General features: G+C 45.3%; 1 protein-coding gene across 1 annotated transcript in view; it reads right to left on the bottom strand.

Moving 5' to 3' along the window:
- The window catches only part of CD44 (CD44 molecule (IN blood group)), a 117,871-nt gene that overhangs the window by 30,219 nt on the left and 66,352 nt on the right, over positions 1–21,300 (bottom strand). Inside the window, exons 2-5 of the mRNA XM_082270156.1 lie at positions 20,455–20,614; positions 16,246–16,385; positions 1,342–1,416; positions 188–511 (exon numbers count right to left, since the gene is read on the bottom strand). Of these exons, the coding sequence (XP_082126282.1) occupies positions 188–511; positions 1,342–1,416; positions 16,246–16,385; positions 20,455–20,614 (699 nt within the window). The remainder of the gene's footprint in view (positions 1–187; positions 512–1,341; positions 1,417–16,245; positions 16,386–20,454; positions 20,615–21,300) is intronic.

The raw sequence follows: 21,300 nt of genomic DNA, 5'->3' as shown, positions 1-21,300 counted from the left end.
GAACAATGAAGCACAATATGATCAGCTAGAATCTATTATGGACAGAACTACAGACTATGGATAATTTGACAGAAAGTTGGCAATTAAGCAAGAAGCTCTAATAATGCAAATTATATAGTCTTTGCATTATCTGTGATTGACTTGATATGGTTAAACCACCACCAACCAAGGAAATACTTTTTCCTACCATTATTTGATTCTGTGTTCCTGTGACTAGATGGGTCTGTTCCCGGGGCACTGCCTTCTTCTCGATTCACGTGTTTTTCACCAGCTGAGTCAACTGCGATCAAATCCTCTCCTTCGGTAGTGCAACAGTCTTCCCCTTTTCCTTTAGTTTTAATTTCTCCATCCTCTGGTGGTAAACTGTGATCTCCTGAGTGCTCAGACTGCTCAGTAGACATCTCAGGTTCAGTCGTTACATCCTCAGTCCATTTATCAATGTAGGTGGAACCTACGTTAAATCCAGGGTGAGTTGGACTCACCTTACTGGACTCGGAATCAGTGTAGGCTCCTAACATGGAGGAAGAGAGCAAGGAAATGCTTACTAAGGAAGAAGTATTCCCCATAGACCAGTAGGGTCTACTTTTCCTTAAGTACCTGTTTTCTAGACACTGTGAAAGTAGTCATTTTGTGTGTAAGCCACTTTGAACAGTGGACTCATCTCTGTACGGTGAAACTTAAGGTTACAATGAGCCAAGTCCTGTTTAGGCCTACTGTGTGCAGGCATATTCTGAGTTCAAAATCAATAATATTTTGGGGCTATACATTTATTTGGAACTCACTTGACCCTCAGCAATATCGTTGGTTCTTAGGGAATAAGTAGACCTCATACAAAATGGCGACTTCCTTGTGTGTAGTCAACAGGTGCATGTTAAACAGCCAGAACAAACACATTTGAAACAATTCAAAGTCATTCAGAATGTTTCTATGGTTTCAAAATTTCATTTTCTATGGTAATGTTTCTCCTTTTAGGTATGCTAGTTCCCACCAGACAGTCAGAAAGTCACCAACATACAGAAACTGTGGTGGGCTAGTTAAGATACATTGACCACAGCAATATGGAGGATGGATTATTCCACAACAATAGGGAGGATGGGCCATGATAAAAGGGAGGATGGACTAAACCACCACTATATGGGTGAGAAATTGTGCCACAAGACCATGAAAGGATGGAATGTGGATAATGGTTTTTATCTTTAGAAACAAATTCTTTAATAATCAGGGTTTTCCCACTAACATAGTTAAGCAAAAGATTTACATCAATGCATTCAAGTTGTCTTCTACTACAGTAACAACTACCCTCCCAGCTAAAGCAGTTACTTATATTACTAAAAGAATTACCTTCCTCGGTGGGATCATGCGACTGGACACTTTTGTTCCTGTAGTCATATTGTTCACAGTTCTTTTCAGTTTGGTCTATGTAAAGAGAGAAACATGTCATTATTAACCTGATTAATCCTAAAAGGATGTCTTTGTGTACGGGTGGCCGCGTAAAAAAAAAAAAAAAAAAAAAAACAACTCAGCCATACTTTTAGGGATGGTGATAAAACAGCGTGCACTGTAGGTAGTCACCAAGGTAAGCATTGAGTAGAAACATTTGAGGCTGTTTTTCAGTCTATAAATGTATTAATCTTGACTATGCAGGACATTTGGTAACTAGGGTATAACTACAGGAGGTGCAAATTTCCTTGATATGTAAGGGGTTAGTTGGGGTTCCCTCTACAGTGCGGTGATATCCAGCTTTGAGAAAGGGACCTCTAGCGTAGTTGAAGCCCAGTCTTCAGAGAGCACGACAGAGAGTGGTGATGACATGTACTTGGTTTTTATTGGCTGTTTGGACAGTGAAATACAAATAAAGTTCTAAAGGGGGTGTTTCTGCGCTTAAAAAAATGATAAATAAATGTATGATAAATGTGAAAAGCAGCTAACACAAAATCAACCAACAGTGATTCATAGAAACAATAAATAATAAAGTGTAGCGCTAAAAATGTGAATAACTAGTATAGAAATTAATCCACAAACAATAATATAAGGATAGTGTCCAGGATAAATTATGGTGAATAAGATCCCAGAAAATAATACAAGTCCAAATAAATCCAGGTGCAAAAAATACTGTGAGAGACGTTCCTTCCAGTGACACCCAGGGAAAGTGTAGGATGGGGACACCTCAGTGCACAAATGATCAAAGCAGCTTACCAGAGCGCCATGGCTACTCAAATAAATGAGAAAGCCTCTCCCAGCATGTAGATAAACAACCATACATCGGTGAATCCAAGCAGGTGGATGATACCTCTTAATCTCTCTTAGTCACTCCGTTTGGTCAGATAAATATATGGAGGGAAATGAGGACAAAGGACCATAGTGTAATCCCGTAAACCACATAAAATATATTTATTTAAAAGCACTACTCACAATATGGAAGACAAATGCAGGCACATTTAGTAGACAGCTGAGGGTTGAATCGCGGCGTCCCGCGTGTATCCAAACAGTACAGTAAAGTAAAGGAGGCCGGCTCCGTAAGGGGGCGTGTGGACGTTACGTCTGGAGTCGCCAACGTTTCGTCATCACACCCAGACGACGTCTTTTGATGACGAAACGTTGGCGACTCCAGACGTAACGTCCACGCGCCCCCTTACGGAGCCGGCCTCCTTTTCTGGTGTATATGCTGTTTGGATACACGCGGGGCGCCGCGATTGAACCCTCAGCTGTCTACTTTATGTGCCTGCATTTGTCTTCCATATTGTGAGTAGTGCTTTTAAATAAATATATTTTATGTGGTTTACGGGATTACACTATAGTCCTTTGTCCTCATTTCCCTCCATATATTTATCTGACCAAACGGAGTGACTAAGAGAGATTAAGAGGTATCATCCACCTGCTTGGATTCACCGATGTATGGTTGTTTATCTACATGCTGGGAGAGGCTTTCTCATTTATTTGAGTAGCCATGGTGCTAACGTCTCTCACAATATTTTTTGCACCTGGATTTATTTGGACTTGTATTATTTTCTGGGATCTAATTCACCATAATTTATCCTGGACACTATCCTTATATTATTGTTTGTGGATTAATTTATATACTAGTTATTCACATTTTTAGAGCTACACTTTATTATTTATTGTTTGGACAGTTGCTAGAAGAGAGGAGCTCCTTTGTGGTACAAGCCTGAAGTACAGTATTATTAAAATACTGGATTTATATAGTGCCAACAGTTTTACAACATAAGGGGAGATAGTACAATTACAATACAATTCAATACAGAAGGAATCAGAGGGCCCTGCTCTTCAGAGCTTACAATCTAAAAGGGAGGGTCGAGTGATACAAAAGGTAATAACTGGGGGATGAGCTGATGGAGAAAGTGTATATACAGTTGTTAGGTGGAGGCCGGATAGGCTTCTCTGAAGAAAAGGGTTTTCAGAGATGGCCCAAAAGTGGACAGAGTAGGGGATAGAAGGACAGACTGGGGTGAGTTCAATAGGATGGGAGAGGCTCCGGAGAAGTCCTGGAGGCGAGCATGGGAGGAGGTGACAAGGGATTTAGAGAGCAGGAGGTCTTAGGAGGAACTAATGGTTGGTATTTTGAGAATAGGTTTGTGATGTAGCTGGGGGCGTGAGTTGTGGATGGCTTTGTAAGTTATTGTTAGTATTTTGAATGTAATTTGTTGGGTGAGTGGCAGCCAGTAAAGGGACTGTTAGAAATGGGTAGAAGACACTGAACACTGAGACACGGGTTGGTAAGGTGGATGAGTCTGTCAGGATCATTCATGATGGACTGAAGGGGGAATAGCCTATGTAAAGCTAATGCAATGAGAAGGGAGTACAGTGCAGTAGTCGAGATGAGACATGACCAGTGAGTGAATGAGAAGCTTTGTGGTATCATTGGTTAGGAAGGGGCATATTTTGAAGATGTTGTGGAGGTTGAGGTGGAAAGCTTTGGATATGGGCCAAAAGGAGAGTTCAGAGTCCAGGATTACACCTAGCACCCTGGCACCCACGGTTTGTGCCGTTGATTTTGAAAGAAAAGTCAGGGTAAGGGGCACGTGGGGAGGAAATATTATGACTTCGGTTTTGAATAGACTGGAGTTTAAGGAACTGGTGTGACATCCAGGCTAATATGGCATGGATAGTGCTGACCGGGGAATCTCTCCTGCCGAATAAGTGTCTGCTCCTTGCAGGGGGGTGAGGGCATGGGAAGCCACCCTCGCCAGCAGAAGACATTGATTATCGCTAGCGGGTAAGAGCAGCCACTAGCGATAATCCTAAGAGAATCCGGTAGGCTGGTTGTACCCAAGTTGGTAGATCGAACAACTTGCTACGTTCAGCCTGCCCATTAACGGTTCTGCTGCTGAACCGGCATACCACAGCCTCCGCAAAAATCATCCCCCATCATGTACTACAGCCAGTACAGTAGCCGAACATGATCCATGATCAGTGGAGGCCGGTGTATATGGGGCGCAGGGGCGCCGCCCCCCCCATCCATGCGTGTGGCCCCCTGATCTACATGCAGGGGCGCCGGACGCATGGAGTTCAATGGGATTTTTTTTTCATCACCTGATTAGAGCCAGAGGCTCTAATAGGGCGATTCAAAGGGTGGACCCGGGGCACAGAGCAGTGCGTCCCGAGCCCACCCATTGTGTGACAATAGCGAATGAAAATTCGCTATTGTCACACCAATCCACCTCCTGGCCAATCAGAAAGCGCGTCCGATAGCGCTTCCTGATTGGCCGAAAGGCAAACCCCATGCCATTGGCTGGGGAGGAGGCAGGAGCGGGGAGGACTGAGAACTCCAGGGGACGCCGCCATGCCTGCCCGGGGAACAACTGAAGCCGCAAGCCGCCGTTGTCCATGATCCAAGAAAATGGAGCTGCGCATGTGGTTGTGGGGCGTTGGTGCACCATTTACAGGTTAAAAACAGGTTAAAAACAATGGCATTCACTTTTTATAGGCACAACAATCTTACCACATGTCTAAACTTACCCTAAAATTTCCAGAAGGAGGGTAGGGGCAAGGTGCTAGACACAACATATTTTATAGATAATAGAAAGTCTTTGGTTGGGCCTAAAATAGCTTTGCTTCATAGCTATCCACAAAGCCAGGGGTCTTTCCAAACAAAGGGGTCACCGGGACTGAGTAATCTATGTGTATTTGAATGCCTAGCACACATGATGAGAGTCCAAGTATGTACCTTATTCATCCATGATGCCTGCCATCCATGATGCATCCATTATTCATCCAGATGCCAATGCATTTTGGAGGTCAAACAATCCCACTTCCTCAGGGCTTTAACATTTATCACAGTATCTACTGTCCAGTAATTGTTGTGATAAATGTTAGAAGAGCCCAGAGGAAGGGGGATTGTTTGGCTTCTTGTGTGTATAGATTTGCCATTTGTGGGAAAAAAAAAAAAACATACTTAGACATGCATCACGCGTGTTTGGCGCTCCTTCAAGTTCAAAAACACATACAGTTCCTGAAAAGGCTGGCTTACAGATTTGGGTCTGCAGGCATGAGAGCGGTATCTGCAGCTGCAGCTCTGAGGAAACCTGTGATACGCCGGTGAAACGCGTCAGCACCAGCGTCATCTGACATCCACCAATGGGATTGTGACCATCACGACCGCCGGGCGCCCTACGGCCGCAGCAAAACGTTCCCCGCCTCCTACGTCCAGCGTAACGTCGGGCCGCAACTTGACTGCCCGCCCCTCGTCTTGGGGAGCTTACGGAAGGAAGGCTATCTGCAATGAACACCGGGCCGGGCTGCACCGCTGCTGAGTCCACAGGGTCCATCCTTTCCGGGAATCCATCTTACGGCCTGGATCAACACATCATGGACGGTATCTAGAGGTATATGGTAAGCTATCTTGGTGCCCATCTACTGTCATCACCCACTGCATCTACCTGTATGGAATTCTTCCATTGAGCAAACCCCAACCTGTTTGCCTCCAACCTGTCACCAATTTGGCACCATCAGACCCAGCCCCTCCATTGGGCTCATTTACCCCAACTACTGATCCACCTATTGTGGTGGTACTTTAATTTCATAAACTTGGGACTGTTTCCACTAGTACCTCTCCTTGCACCCCTCTGTGTTTGATTGCTGCTACTGGGATTGTATAATACTTATAATTGCCTACACTGGCCTACTCTCATCAGTTAATGCATTCCCCATGTAACTAGCCTTGATCATCCAACCCGGGTTGATGTTTTATCCCATTGTGTCTTGCCTTGTTTTTAATCATGTTTTATTCTGTGTTGTGTCACACCTATTCACACCGTTTTTGTAATTATTGGCTCATGTGCCTTAATAAAGTTACATTTTTTGATTTTCACCCACCTTGGTGTCCATTGTTGACTCTTGCTGGGGGGGACTCTCAGTCTCCCTATTTTGTAGTTTGATTATTTTTTTGTCAACGGCCACCTTTTTGGTGGGTTTAAAGGGGCTGAGGCCTCTCTCCTGTCCTATTCAGGAACCCCCCACCTACGTCCAATTTGGGAATCTGCTTTAGTTTAGTTTCTTGATGAGAGCGGTATGGTTTGTCATATTGGAAAGGACTTCTATGGCCAGCAAGCTTTGTATGTTTGGCTTGCCTGTCCACAGGGCAGCCATCAGAAATTTTGGGGCCCCTTACACAGCTTTGGGGCTAGGCCCTTCCGGGCCTGACAACCAATATTCCCAGGGCCCGCCCTCTAGCCGTCCCACCGAATCCGCCCACTGGCCATCCTACCGATTTTATTTTAACACTCTTACAACTTAATATTTGAAAATGAATCCAATCCAGCAAAGATACAGCCCCAAATTGTCAGCAAAGAGCCCAATCCAGCAAAGAGACATCTCTTCAGCTGCATCGGCTTACTCTGCGGCCACCCTGCTTTAGCAATTGCTAGTCACTACAGCAGCAACAACTCTATCTGGTTTGTTGGGGCTTGGGTGGCGGGGCCCCTCAGAATCCCCGGGCCCCCTACATGTGCATGGGCTGTACCCCCCTGATGGCAGCCCTGCCTGTCCAGTACAAATGTTCCCATTTGGAGGCATTTTGCAGTAAAGGTTTATACTGTTAAGACTGTGAGTCATCCTTGGAAGAAACAAAGCACCAATTATATCTACCTGGATTGTACGCCAAAGTTACATTCATTACAGAAGATCAAATGGCCCAAGTAATAAACCTCTTACATGTATTTACCTGCTGTGTGTCACAATCATTCTGCACTGAATAAAGAAGAATTTATCTCTAGTAAATATTTTATCTGTTGTTTGAACCTCTAGTCACTTTTATTATCTTCTTGAAAGACAATGCTAGCTAAAATTTAAAGCTGAACTACGGGAAAAAATTGAAAAAGTCTTCCTGTGCAGGTGGGATGTGCCCTCACTTCAGCAGTTAAAGCGGAGTTCCACCCAAAAGTGGAAGTTCCTCTTTTGAGGACTCCTGACCCCCTAACATGCCACGTTTGGCATGTAATTTTTTTGGGTTGGGAGCGGGTACCTAGTTTTAACAGGTACTCATTCCCACTTCCTCTCGGGCCGCCTAGGTGGCTCGAGTAGAAGTTCTCCTCTCCCCCTCCCTCCCTGCAATCTTCTGGGACATGTCACGTCCTAGAAGATTGCCTGGTCATTTAGGACACGCAGCTCGACTCACGAATGCGCAGTGAGCACCAGGGGCAGACTGGCAACTTTCAGAGAAGGGGGCAGTTACAAACTAGAGGCCCATGGTACAGTGACTCTGCCCCGCTCCCACTTTCCCTCTTCCTGTCCTCCTCATGACCCCCTTTGCAGATTGAAGCTCCGCTCCTGCTACTCTCTACTCACCGACTGAATCCCGGTTCCCGACTTGGCCAGCAGGGGGCAACTGGGACAGCTTGGTTGGGGCTGGCCAGGGGGGGAGGGGTCTCCAGTGGGGCAATAAACCGGCCTCTGCTCAGACACAGTTTACACCATTTATGTTGGGGGAGGCCTGCCCTCTGTTCTTGTCTTTAACCCACACTCAGTAGGTCAGCAGTGGGGACTTTTTACTTCTCTTTACCAGGAATCCTTTAGGCATGTCTGTAGCAGAAGCTGTGCAGTGTTTTTTACGGGCTTTAGAGCGGCCCCTGCCCCCTGGCCCAGTCCTCCCCTGGTGTGCACCCGGCTGTGAAGCCACAAGCTGTCACAGTCAGGTGCCCACACCAGTGATGCCTGCACCCGGTAGAGGAGAGGGAGAAAACCAAGGTTTTGGGTGGCTGCATCGCTAGACCGTGGGACAGGTGAGTCAGCAGCTACACTTTTTGTAGCTGCTGACTTTTAATAAACAAAGAAATGGCTGGAACTCCACTTTAAGTGCTCGTTTACTCCTAGGGAGACAATAAAAAGCAGTTGTACTTACTCAATCCTCTGCTCCTTCAGGCTCCTCAGTGCTGCTGAGTCCCTGCATTCCCCTCTTTCCTATGCTCAAGCAGTCTAAGGTCTTCTGAAGTCATCAAGACTGATGAAGAACCCGTAGTCCTGCAATGAACATGAGGATTCTGAGGGAAAGTCCCCTACTGAAGCAGAGGCAACCATTGTTTGCTAGAGGAGCAGAGGACCAGGTCAGTAAAAATGCTTTTCACTTCCACTAGATCAGGGGTTCTCAACCACCAGGCCGCTGCCTTCTATCTCCTAAGCCTCCAGCCAGCTGCAGATGCCCTAACCTACCACGGTGTCTCCCAACTCCCATGATGCCCCAAACCTTCCAAAATTGCCCACAGTGTCCCTCAACCTCATCAGTGTCCCAAAGCCCCCCTAAGAGCCCCCAGTGCTCTCCAAGCTTCTACAGTTCGGCCAAGCCCCCTGCAGTGCCCCCTAGCCTACTGCAGGTTCTCCAGCCAATCCAACAGTGTTTCACAGTGCCTCCCAATCTCCCACAATGCCCCTAGCCCCCACAGTGCCCTCCAGTCTCTCATATTACACCAACCCCCTCCAGAAACCTCAACCTCTATGGGGCCCAAAGTCTTCTGCATAATTCCAACCTCACCCTATCCCCCCTTCCCAAAGTGACGCCCAACCCCATCCAGACTCTTCAAGAATTTCAATGCACATTTTGCATTTCCACAACATTATTGGGGCATGGAAGAATTTGGAAGAATTTTCCAGGCCCAGGCACTATTCCTCCCACTGACACCAATGATGGGGCACTATTCCTCCCACTGACACCAATGATGGGGCACTATTCCTCTCACTGACACCAATGATGGGGCACTGTTCCTCCCACTGACACCAATGATGGGGCACTATTCCTCCCACTGACACCAATGATGGGGCACTATTCCTCCCACTGACACCAATGATGGGGCACTATTCCTCCCACTGACACCAATGATGGGCCATTATTCCTCCCACTGACACCAATGATGGGGCACTATTCCTCCCACTGACACCAATGAGGGGGCATTATTCCTCCCACTTACACCAATGATGGGGCACTATTCCTCTCACTGACACCAATGATGGGGCACTATTCCTCCCACTGACACAAATGATGGGGGAATTATTCCTCCCACTGACACCAATTATGGGGCACTATTCCTCTCACTGACACCAATGATGGGACACTATTCCTCCCACTGACACCAATGAGGGGGCACTATTACTTCCACTGACACCAATGATGGGGCATTATTCCTCCCACTTACACCAATGATGGGGCACTATTACTCCCACTGACACCAATTATAGGGCACTTTTTCACCCTCTACTACTAAAGATGGGGCATTGTTTATCCTCAATGATGCCAGGACATTTACTACTCCTGCTGGCCAAAGTCTAGCCCCCTAAAGTGTGAGGGACAGTAAACGGACCTTTTGTTTACAAAGTCTGGAGACCTCTGGTTTTGAATATCTGTCAGAAATGAATTGTTGTATCTGTTCCCTTCCTTCCTTTTTTCCTACCAGATAAGACAGGAAGTTACCCTTGACCATATATTTTGGAAAAAAATAAGTAATTTTACAGTAAAATTCCAACATAGCTTTTTTTTTTTTTTTTTTTTTTGATTGGAACCTCTGTCCAGCTTATTTTGCTCAAAGTAACCTTATCAACTGACAAAAGAGTCAAAATCCCTTTAAAATTCTATTGTTATGGCTTAGAATATCTGCTGCTTCCTCCATTGTTTTTGGTTTTCTATCCTTTGTTTTCTCCAAGCCCCTGATTGCTGTCATCGGTTTCCATTGTAAGGCTGGGTCCTTGGCTTGAAGGATCCTGTCGGAGACACTATTTTTGTGCGTTCTACCAGGACATGACCTACGGGGTTATGTAAATATGCTGCCTGCCCTAACGGGCATGGCCAGTTCTAGATAACCAAACACACCACTGACCAATGAAAGCAGCTTGCACGGGCCACCTGTGGTCCTCACACCCCCAAACCTTTGGCACAGAGGGACCTGAAGGCTATAAATGAAGTAAAAAAAATAAATAAATTCTGGACAATTTTAAGAGTCGGTTCACACTGGGGCGGCACGACTCTGTACTACTTCGGGGGCGACTTGTGCAGTCCTGTGCACCGCGACTTCGGCGCGACTTGCACGGACTTCACATAATGGAAGTCTAAGCAAGTCGCTCCGAGGTCGCCCCAAAGTAGTACAGGACCCTTTTTCTAAGTCGGAGCGACTTGTGTCGCTCCTATTAGAACGGGTCCTGTAGCAGTCAATGGACCGCGAGGGACCGCAACTTGTCAGGCTGACAAGTCGCCTGACAAGTCGCTCTAGTGTGAATCGAGTCTGAAAGCAAAAGTTTGTTGCGTTGTACTGTCAACACAGATGTATTTTTCCACAAATACAAAGTTTTAGTATTACTTCAATGGTTTTAAGAACAGCTAGCCAACATGTTTTGGGAGCCAAGACACTTCATTGGGGCTTGAAAACTTTGCCAGCACCTAAAGATTATGCAAACCCAACATTTCAAGTTCCTGATATGTGCCTGCTGTACCATGTACTTGTATGAAAAAGTATCCTGTTCTTTTTGTAATTCTTTTTTTGTGTTTTTGCCCATCCCTTGGCTTTCCTAATAAAAACTGACCACACTGGGCATGAGAGCAAAGCATGGTCAGTTTCCTAGCAGTCCTAAGAACTCCAGACTTGTGCTGACTCGCCCTCCTCCTTCTGCACAGCCCCACTGGGATGATCAGTGTGCTGCTGTTTCTCCTTCCCCAGCTCTCTAAGATCCTTATGTAGCTAAAAACAGAGGGAATGTGATCACGTATATATATACAGTGCATTGCGAAAGTATTCGGCCCCCTTGAACTTTTTGACCTTTTGCCACATTTCAGGCTTCAAACATAAAGATATAAAACTGTATTTTTTTGTGAAGAATCAACAACAAGTGGGACACAATCATGAAGTGGAACGAAATTTATTGGATATTTCAAACTTTGTTAACAAATAAAAAACTGAAAAATTGGGCGTGCAAAATTATTCAGCCCCTTTACTTTCAGTGCAGCAAACTCTCTCCAGAAGTTCAGTGAGGATCTCTGAATGATCCAATGTTGACCTAAATGACTAATGATGATAAATAGAATCCACCTGTGTGTAATCAAGTCTCCGTATAAATGCACCTGCACTGTGATAGTCTCAGAGGTCCGTATAAAGTGCAGAGAGCATCAGGAAGAACAAGGAACACACCAGGCAGGTCCGAGATACTGTTGTGGAGAAGTTTAAAGCCGGATTTGGATACAAAAAGATTTCCCAAGCTTTAAACATCCCAAGGAGCACTGTGCAAGCGATAATATTGAAATGGAAGGAGTATCAGACCACTGCAAATCTACGAAGACCTGGCCGTCCCTCTTAACTTTCAGCTCATACAAGGAGAAGACTGATCAGAGATGCAGCCAAGAGGCCCATGATCACTCTAGATGAACTGCAGAGATCTACAGCTGAGGTGGGAGACTCTGTCCATAGGACAACAATCAGTTGTATACTGAACAAATCTGGCCTTTATGGAAGAGTGGCAAGAAGAAAGCCATTTCTTAAAGATATCAATAAAAAGTTTTGTTTAAAGTTTGCCACAAGCCACCTGGGAGACATCAAACATGTGGAAGAAGGGGCTCTGGTCAGATGAAACCAAAATCTAATTTTTGGCAACAATGCAAAACGTTATGTTTGGCGTAAAAGCAACACAGCTCATCACCCTGAACACACCATCCCCACTGTCAAACATGGTGGTGGCAGCATCATGGTTTGGGCCTGCTTTTCTTCAGCAGGGACAGGGAAGATGGTTAAAATTGATGGGAAGATGGATGGAGCCAAATACAGCACCATTCTGGAAGAAAACCTGATGGAGTCTGCAAAAGACCTGAGACAGGGACGGAGATTTGTCTTCCAACAAGACAATGATCCAAAACATAAAGCAAAATCTACAATGGAATGGTTCACAAATAAACATATCCAGGTGTTGGAATGGCCAAGTCAAAGTCCAGACCTGAATCCAATCGAGAATCTGTGGAAAGAACTGAAAACTGCTGTTCACAAACGCTCTCCATCCAACCTCACTGAGCTCGAGCTGTTTTGCAAGGAGGAATGGGCAAAACTGATAGAGACATAGCCCAAGCGACAGCTGTAATCGCAGCAAAAGGTGGCGCTACAAAGTATTAACTTAAGGGGGCTGAATAATTTTGCACCCCCAATTTTTCAGTTTTTTATTTGTTAAAAAAGTTTGCAATATCCAATAAATTTCATTCCACTTCATGATTGTGTCCCACTTGTTGTTGATTCTTCACAAAAAATTACAGTTTTATATCTTTATGTTTGAAGCCTGAAATGTGGCAAAAGGTTGCAAAGTTCAAGGGGGCCGAATACTTTCGCAATGCACTGTGTGTATGTATATATATATATATATATTTATATCTATACACAAATGTTTTGTCTTGCATTTCTATTTTAAACTGAATGGGTTGTTTTACAAGATGAGGGTTTACATAAATGGACTCAATGAAGGCAAAACTAGTCAACAGATCTGTATAAGATCGAATTGTTCATTGGAACTCGGAGGAGCCGGCATTTGCAGCAGTGCGTCCATTGGTTAATCCGGTACTTCTGTTGTTCAGATTAACTTTGAGTACCCACTGGGGACCAGTGTTGCCAACCGTCAGTATTTTTACTGGCAGCCATCGTTTGGGTACAGCGTCGTACGGCCACGCAATTGTCCATTAAAGTAGCGCAGTGCCAAATCGCAAAATAGGGCCTGGTCATTAAGCAGCAAAATCTTCCGGTCCTTAAGTGGTTAAAGTGCCTGTTTTTTCTAGGTTTTGGAATATTCTAATATATAGGATGTGATGCTTGATGTAAATCCTTTCCTACCCAAACTGAATGATACATCTGTGTATTTAAAGTTTTGCCTAAAGTTTAGCCAGAAGTACAGCCAATCAATATTCAGCTTTGCTTTTACAGTCTAGGTAAATGATTGCGGTCTTTGTACATCAATGGCCTGTTATTTCTGCGTTTACTATTTACAAGCCTGTGATTTATGTATGAACATTAATTAATGACCTGTTATGTCACCGGTGATTATCTGTGACTAATCATATAATCATTTTAGAATCCAACCGTAACTCCCAAACTGCCGCCCTACAAAACTGGAATACTGTTAGCCAATGCCCTGCATGCCCGCACTCCACCCTGACCCCATACCAGGAATAGAGGGGTGTGGTGTGCCGTTATGTAATTATAAACACTATCTGATATATATATATAATCTGATCTACAGGTTTCGGCATTTCAAAATCATTTTCAGGGCTGTTATTTCGAAACTGGTCAGCCTTCCAAATAACACGTGTGTAAGTATGGACTCAGAGGAGCACTGCAATTCCCAGGTTATTATTCTGTATCTGTATAAAGCTGAGCTCCAGGCAAACAGCCTATGTTGAAATGTATTAATGGGAAATGTTTTACCTGCCAAAGGATTTATAGTTTCTGTTTATCCCGTCCTGAGATTTGCACTGCTCATCTAAACAGTACAGCCTCGTGACCTGCATAAATGGGCTACCTCTTTGCCCCCCAGCCTGTGATTGGATAGCAAAGGAGCAGAGGGAGCTTCATAGGTCACTCCTCTACTTATTCTGCTCTTTCTTCCTTGTCAGCACTCCTTATTGGCTCTAGTTCCTGCCTCTCCCTCTCCCAGTGTCAAGGGCAGACTGGTAACCTTTGGCCCAGGGGGCCCATGGTGCAGCGACTCGGCCCCACTCCCACTCTCCCTCTTCCTGTCCTCCTCATGACCCTCATTCCAGGCTGAAGCTCCGCTCCCGGTACTCTCTACTCACCGGCTGAATCCCGGTTCCCGACCTGGCCAGCAGGGGGAAGTTGGGGGGAGCTGGGACAGCTTGGTTGGGGCTAGCCGGGGGGAGAAGAGTCTTCAGTGGGGCATGGAACCGGCCTCTGCTCAGACCCAGTTTACACCATCCATGCTGGGGGGGGAGGGCTGCACTCTGTCTTTGTCTTCATCCCGCACTCAGTAGGTCAGCTTTTACTTCTCTTCACCAGGAATCCTTTAGGCATGTCTGTAGCAGAAGTGGTGCAGCCTTTTTACAGGCATCAGAGCGGCCCAGGGGGCAATTGTCCCCCTGGCCCAGTCCTCCCCTGCCAAGTGTGAATGTTGCTGTACAGAAGATGACAAGAGGCTAATACCACGTCAAGCTCAAGTACTTACACTAATAACATTTAAAAATAAATGTTACACTTTTAACAAAACAGCATTACTGTATTTATTTGTTATACCCAATGAAAGTTTGCATTGAATATATTTCTTCCATTTTGAGCTGTTATCAGTAATTTGATTGAATTTGCTAAACACACTTAGATTTTTTTATCTGATCAATGTGTGGTTTGATCAAAACCCATCTTTTTTAAGCTACTGTCTGCTCCAGATTTCATTTTTCTGATCTTGTTTAGCCCTGAGGAAGCGGGACCTTTGCAACCCGAAATGTGTTGAATTTCGCATGGCAATTGCAAAAAGAATATTATTGTGGACATTTATAAGTTAAAGTGGTGCTTCTGTGTTTTATCTACAGATGGACACGGTGCTTTGGGGTGGAGGGGGCAGAGCCATGTTGAGCGAGGGCCCCCCCCCCTCTTCCTGATCTGAAGGGCTGCATTTTTTGCGATAGGGCACTGTGTTATTTTACCCGTCAATTGCGCAGTCATGCAACAGTGTACCCAAAAAAAAATTTGTATATAATTTTTTTCCCCACAAATTAGGCTTTCTTTTGGTGGTATTTAATCACCTCTGCTTTTTTTTTTTTTTTTTGCGCTATAATCAAAAAGAGACTGACCATTTTGAAAAAAAAAAAAAAAAAAAACAATATTATTTACTTTCTGCTATAAAACATATTCAATAAAAAAAAAAAATAGAAAAAAAAATATTTGTAAATTTAGGCCAATATGTGTTCTGCTACATATTTTTGGTAAAATACTAATACAGTGATCAGTGCTAAAAATATGCACTGTTACTGTATGACACTGATTGGGAAGGGGTCAACATCTAGGGAGATCAAAGGGTCAACTATGTGCCTAACCAGTGTTTTGGTGTAGGGTGATTTTACTCAGGGAAGTGATGGATTTTATTCCTTGCTTTGCAGGGACACAAAATCCATCTCTTCCCCCCCTGTCAGAACGGAGATCTGCCTTGTTTACATAAGCCAATCACCGTTCTGTGTCTCTGCTTGACGATCGTTGGTTGCGGACATCCAGTGCTCAACACCTGCAGATTGGTTTCTACTGTGAGTAAGCAAATGCCCCTTAGGTGGAAGTGCAGAATCATGTATACATAGAAGTAGCAGGAAACGTGCTATGGGGCACAAGCTGAAGTTAGAAGCTGATGATGTCATCTATGACGAAACGCGTCGGAAGGAGCTTAGCTACGTGACGTTGGTACTGCATGCCATTAGAGGTCGGCCATGTTTCTGGTTTGAAACGAATATACACCACTACCCTTGTGTTTTTCATGCTTGTTCTGTTGGAGAAAGTGTGAGTACCCTGTGTGCAGATTCTATTTGTTAAATAAACTGCTTTTAGAGATGTCTGCACAAAGATTGCCTTTTATTTCCCTATGTTTACGGTTTGGAGTCTGCCTTGACAAGTGATCTAATCCTTTCCTTTTTTATAAAAAAAAAAAGTATTTAAAATTTAAAAATTTCAAAAAAAGTGAAGCATGGGGAATAGGGATTTGTGTCACTCCGGGTCACACCTAGACAAACAACCTCTAGTTGGCATTTGCAGGCCAGTGCAATTTCAAACATTTGTCAGCCATACTGACCTGAGCCATTGTAGCAGAAGACATCGTATGGAGTAGTAAGATTGGGGTGAATTCTATAGAGTCCTTTGTAGTTATTAGCACAGATTTTATGCGGCGTTATACGAGGAATGACCACCGTGTTATTGTCTACCCAACCGTACCTGTAAAAGAAAGCCAGACATATTAATAACTGTGATGGAGTAGAAATGATCTGCAGACATTCTCCTTGCAAACGGCCATTGATGATTGAAAAGCGAGGACCTGGAGGGGGTTCCTTGATCTATTCTCCTCAATAGACAACCTCCTAGAACCTCACACTTACCTCCAGGCAGGGCCGGGACAGGGGGTGGGCAGGAGGGGTGCTTGCCCTGAGCACTGTGGTATCGTGAGGTGGGGGGGGGGCACCACACGGAGATAGGGGAGAGGATTTGTGTTGAGTAGGAGAATTGGAGGGGGGGGTGACAGGGGGTAAGAATTGTTCTAGGAGGGAAAATTCAGGGAGGTGTGCTAAGAGTGGTGATTTGGGGGGGGGGGATTTGTGTTGGGAGGGGGATGGAGGAAGAGGATTTGTGCTTGCAGAGGGGATTTGGGGGTGTTTGTGCTATAAAAGTAATATAATAGAGAGGGGGGGGGGGGATTTGTGCTAGTAGGGATGATTGGAGGGTATTTGTGCTTGGAAGGGAAATTTGTTGAGGGCGGGGGTGTGGTTTGTGCTAGGAAAGGGGATTGAGGGAGAGGAATTTGTGCTGGAAGGGGGGGGTTTGTAGTGGGGGAAAGAAGATTTGTGCTTGGGGGGGACATTTCGGGGGTAGTGCTAGGGATGCTAGGAGGGGGATTTTTTGAGGGGGGGGATTTGTGTTGAGAAGGAGAATTGGAGGGGGGGTGGCAGGGGGTAAGAATTGTTCTAGGAGGGAAAATTTTGGGAGGTGTGCTAAGAGTGGTGATTTGGGGGGGATTTGTGTTGGGAGGGGGATGGAGGAAGAGGATTTGTGCTTGCAAAGGGGATTTGGGGGTGTTTGTGCTATAAAAGTAATATAATAGATTTTGTTTTGGGATTTTGGGAGGGGGGATTTGTGCTAGTAGGGATGATTGGAGGGTATTTGTACTTGGAATGGAAATTTGTTGGGGGCAGGGGGGGGTGTGGTTTGTGCAAGGAAAGGGGATTGAGGGAGAGGAATTTGTGCCGGAAGGGGGGATTTGTAGGGGGTAGAGAGAAGATTTGTGCTTGGGGGGGGGACATTTCAGGGGTAGAAGACTGGTGATAGGAGGGGGATTTTTTGAGGGGGGGGGGGTTTATGCTGGAGACATATGAGGAGAGAGAGGATTTGAGCTGGAGGGGGATGGGGGGCCAAATTTTTGTGCAGGGTGGGGGGGGATTTCAGCAGGGGGGGGGGGCAGATTTGTACTGGAAGAAGGGGGAATTTATGCTTGGGAATAAGCATGCAGATTAGTGCTCGATTTTCTTTCTTTTTGGGAGGGGGGATTTGTGCTAGTAGGGATGATTGGAGAGTATTTGTGCTTGGAATGGAAATTTGTTGGGGGCAGGGGGGGGTGTGGTTCGTGCAAGGAAAGGGGATTGAGGGAGAGAAGTTTGTGCTGGAAGGGGGGATTTGTAGGGGGTGGAGAGAAGATTTGAAGCTGGGGGGGGGCATTTCAGGGGTAGAAGACTGGTGTTAGGAGGGGGATTTTTTTGAGGGGGGGGGGTGTGCTGGAGACATATGAGGAGAGAGAGGATTTGAGCTGGAGAGGGATGGGGGGCCAAATTTTTGTGCTGGGTTGGGGGGAGGGGGGATTTCAGCAGGGGGGCAGATTTGTACTGGAAGAAGGGGGAATTTATGCTTGGGAATGAGCATGCAGATTAGTGCTCGATTTTCTTTTTTTTTGGGGGGGTGCAATTTGGCATGTTCGCCCTGGGCTTTAGATTTAGATGACCTTGTCCCGGCACTGCCTCCAGGCAGAAGTTTGTGATATTTTAAGTAGTGACAACATGAGTATTAATATTTGTGAACTGACCCCATCATTACCTCATAAGAAGTAGAGATTCGGAAGAGATGTGTCATAAACTGTACATTGTAGCACAATGTATCTTCCATTCCAACGTTTCTTGCATACTTTACGCTCTGAAGACTGCACCATGGCGACTTCTAATCTGAATTTTTAGATCCCCCCCTCCCTCCTATAAAACATTTTCTCAGACAGTTGTCAGGATGGTAAAGTATATTTAGTTTTTGTCTCCTATGTAATCAGTGGAGCAGCTTCTGATTGCTTCGGGCTGTTCTTGACTCCACAGGTTGCAGGTTTGATTGCTTCCCCTTGCCTACTGGAGGATTCTAGAATGTAGTAATGTAAATCAGCAGCCTGAATGTAGCACCTTCCTAGGTAGGTGCTAGTGAGAGAGAATAGTTTTTGGCTCTGTCTGCCTATCAGAGGAGCAGCAGGCAAATCTATATTGCTTTCTGCCTACCAGAGAGCAGGATCTGTTAATTTTAGTCTGCTCATGGTGCTCAGTGTGTGATTCATCTGGTCTAGGGAGTGTTTCACACTAGTCCAATAGGGTGGCATACTGGACAGTGGAGGAAATCTGACCAATGGGTACACAGGCTTTGATACAGCCCCAGTGATTGGCACAGACTGATTGTCTCGGTGCATTGTGGGGTGTGGTATAAAAGCCAGGAACGCATGTACTGCAGGGTCTTTGGCTGGTGAGCAGAGTCCCGGAGGGAGGGTGGCTGCTGCCTCCTCCTCTGTAGCATTGGCACGCGGTCACAGGCAGTCAGCCTGGGGACCAGGTAGAAAAGGGCTGAACCCAGAAGTCCATGAGAGCTGACTGAGGGGGTATAGTCACTGGAGACCCTCGGAAAACCGTATAGTGAGTACAGGGGATCATGTCTAGAGGCCTGACCCGAGGGGGGCCACCCCGGTATAGGATAGTCAGAGGAAGGGTGTCAGCAGGTGGAGTGAAAGGGGGTACTAGATGTGTATCGCAAAGATAATTCATCCTAACAAGTCATCTACATAGAGACTTAATCCTAAATTCATCTAAGTGGCATGGTGAATGAGCAGCCTGGCTGCATCTTCAGACAGAAATCCTCATCTACTGTGAATAGTTCAAGTTGGAGTATCCCACTCCTCCCTTCTCCCATCCCTAATTTAAATAAAACCACAAACAAACAACTACATCCCCTGGACTGTTCATTCACTGAGTCAGAGAGTAAAGAGGTAAATTGTGCATGCTGCAGTTGCTAACGGTAACCCAGAGGGGTCCCAAGGTCAATAATCCAGCAGTCCTCAAGGGGTCAGTGCTACATAAACTTCATGTGTTTCATTCATTCTACCAAGTAATCTTAAATTCATCTAAGTGGCAAGGTGAATCAGCAGCCTGGCTGCATCTTCAGACAGGAGTCCTCACCTATAGGGAAGAGTTCAAGTTGGAGTATCCCACTCTTCCCTTCTCCCATCCCTAATTTAAATAAAACCACAAAAACAACACATCCCCTAGATTGTTCATTGACTGAGCCGGAGACTAAAGAGCTAAATTGTGCATGCTGCAGTTACTAATGGTAACCCAGGGGGATCCTAAGGTGAACAATCCAGCAGTCCTCAAGGGGGGCAGTGCTACATGAATATTTGCATTGTCTCAGCCAATCCCTGGGGGAGGTTGCCCTGAAGGTGGTTGGGGAATGCATAAATCTTCTGGGGTCTGGAGATGCCCCGGTTCCTGTCTAGGAGGAGAAATTCCCAGCCTGAAGTGCTGCTGCCCTTCTAGGCAGCCCAGCTGAAATGTTACTTATGCTCATTGAGGTCTCAGCCATGCTAGGGCTGGGGGGCTGGGGGGGGGGGGGGGGTCTGTTTGCTGAAAGTCTTTGGAGATAATAAAGGGATTTCACTGAGGATCTGGTCGGGAGAGTTCACTGGAGAAATGCATTTCTGATAGTGGAAGGAGGCATCCAATACATTGTGAGTATAGAGGGTCTGGTATGGATTTGGATTGCCCCTGAGCACAAGTCGCATGTCAGATGCTGATCCGACTTGGATGCGGCTTCAATCCAATTCGATGGGCTGAAATCGCACCAAAGTAGTGCAGGAAACATTTCAAAAGTTGGACTGACACAAGTCAGACCAGTAGGACGGCTCTTATAGGGAACCATTGAATTTGACATGTCATGCGACCTGTGCTCTCAAAGTCGCAGCAGTGTGAACTGGCCTTATTAGAAAGTAGAAGCGCTGTACCTGCAGATCTCAAATTCAAAATCCATAGCAAGCTGCACCTGCTCCACGGTAGCGATGACGACATCCAACTCAGCACAGGTTTTCCTGGCCTCCTCAGCGGTCTGATTGTATCGGATTCCTTTCTCCACATGGAAAACTCCCATGAACCGACAGCTGATAGCTGAAAGCAAAGAGAGGTAAACCGTGAGTGACTTCATCAGAAAAGCAAACAGGAGATAAAAGTCAAAGAACAATGAACAATAGTTTGATGAAGAACTCTTCCTTTTTTTTGTATAAAGTAAAGAGGAACCTAAAGCGTATTTTCACTTTTGCAGCCAAATTCAGACAAAACCTACTTTATATTAGTTACTTTTTCCCATTTACAATGTATAACGTAAAAAAAAAAAATCTTGATGAACTTTCTCCTTCTGTGTAATGTTAAGGTGGGGGGGGCTGGGGAGTTATGTTCATCATAATTAACACTGTGCTGGCAGATCTTATTATCAGTTTTTAAACTAGATAGCTGTCCTGCAAAGGGTTAAAGGGTAACTCCACTTTCGTGGGGTAAAAAAATAGTAAATAAAGAGAAAACAATATAGCGTAATACAATCATATTGTAGTTGAATGTTATTAAAAATGACCTTTCCTTTTCAATCTGCAGCTGTTGTAATTTTCTGAAAATGCAATGCAATATGGCCGCCTGGAGCTGTTCTGTACACAGAATGTCTACTGACCACACCCCCAGAAACATCATTTCCTGCTTGTGTGATTGGCTCACCAATTTTCCCAGAAGTCTGCACTAAGATACAAGTCGGATTTCTGGCATCCCCTGCAACAAAAATGTCATTTTTGGTGAGATACTCCCAA

The sequence above is a fragment of the Pelophylax lessonae genome (assembly GCF_965119305.1).
Source record: "Pelophylax lessonae genome assembly, chromosome: 10".
NCBI lineage: Eukaryota > Metazoa > Chordata > Amphibia > Anura > Ranidae > Pelophylax > Pelophylax lessonae.
The sequence above is the reverse complement of the archived record's forward strand: the minus strand, read 5'-3'. Positions and strand labels throughout refer to the sequence as shown.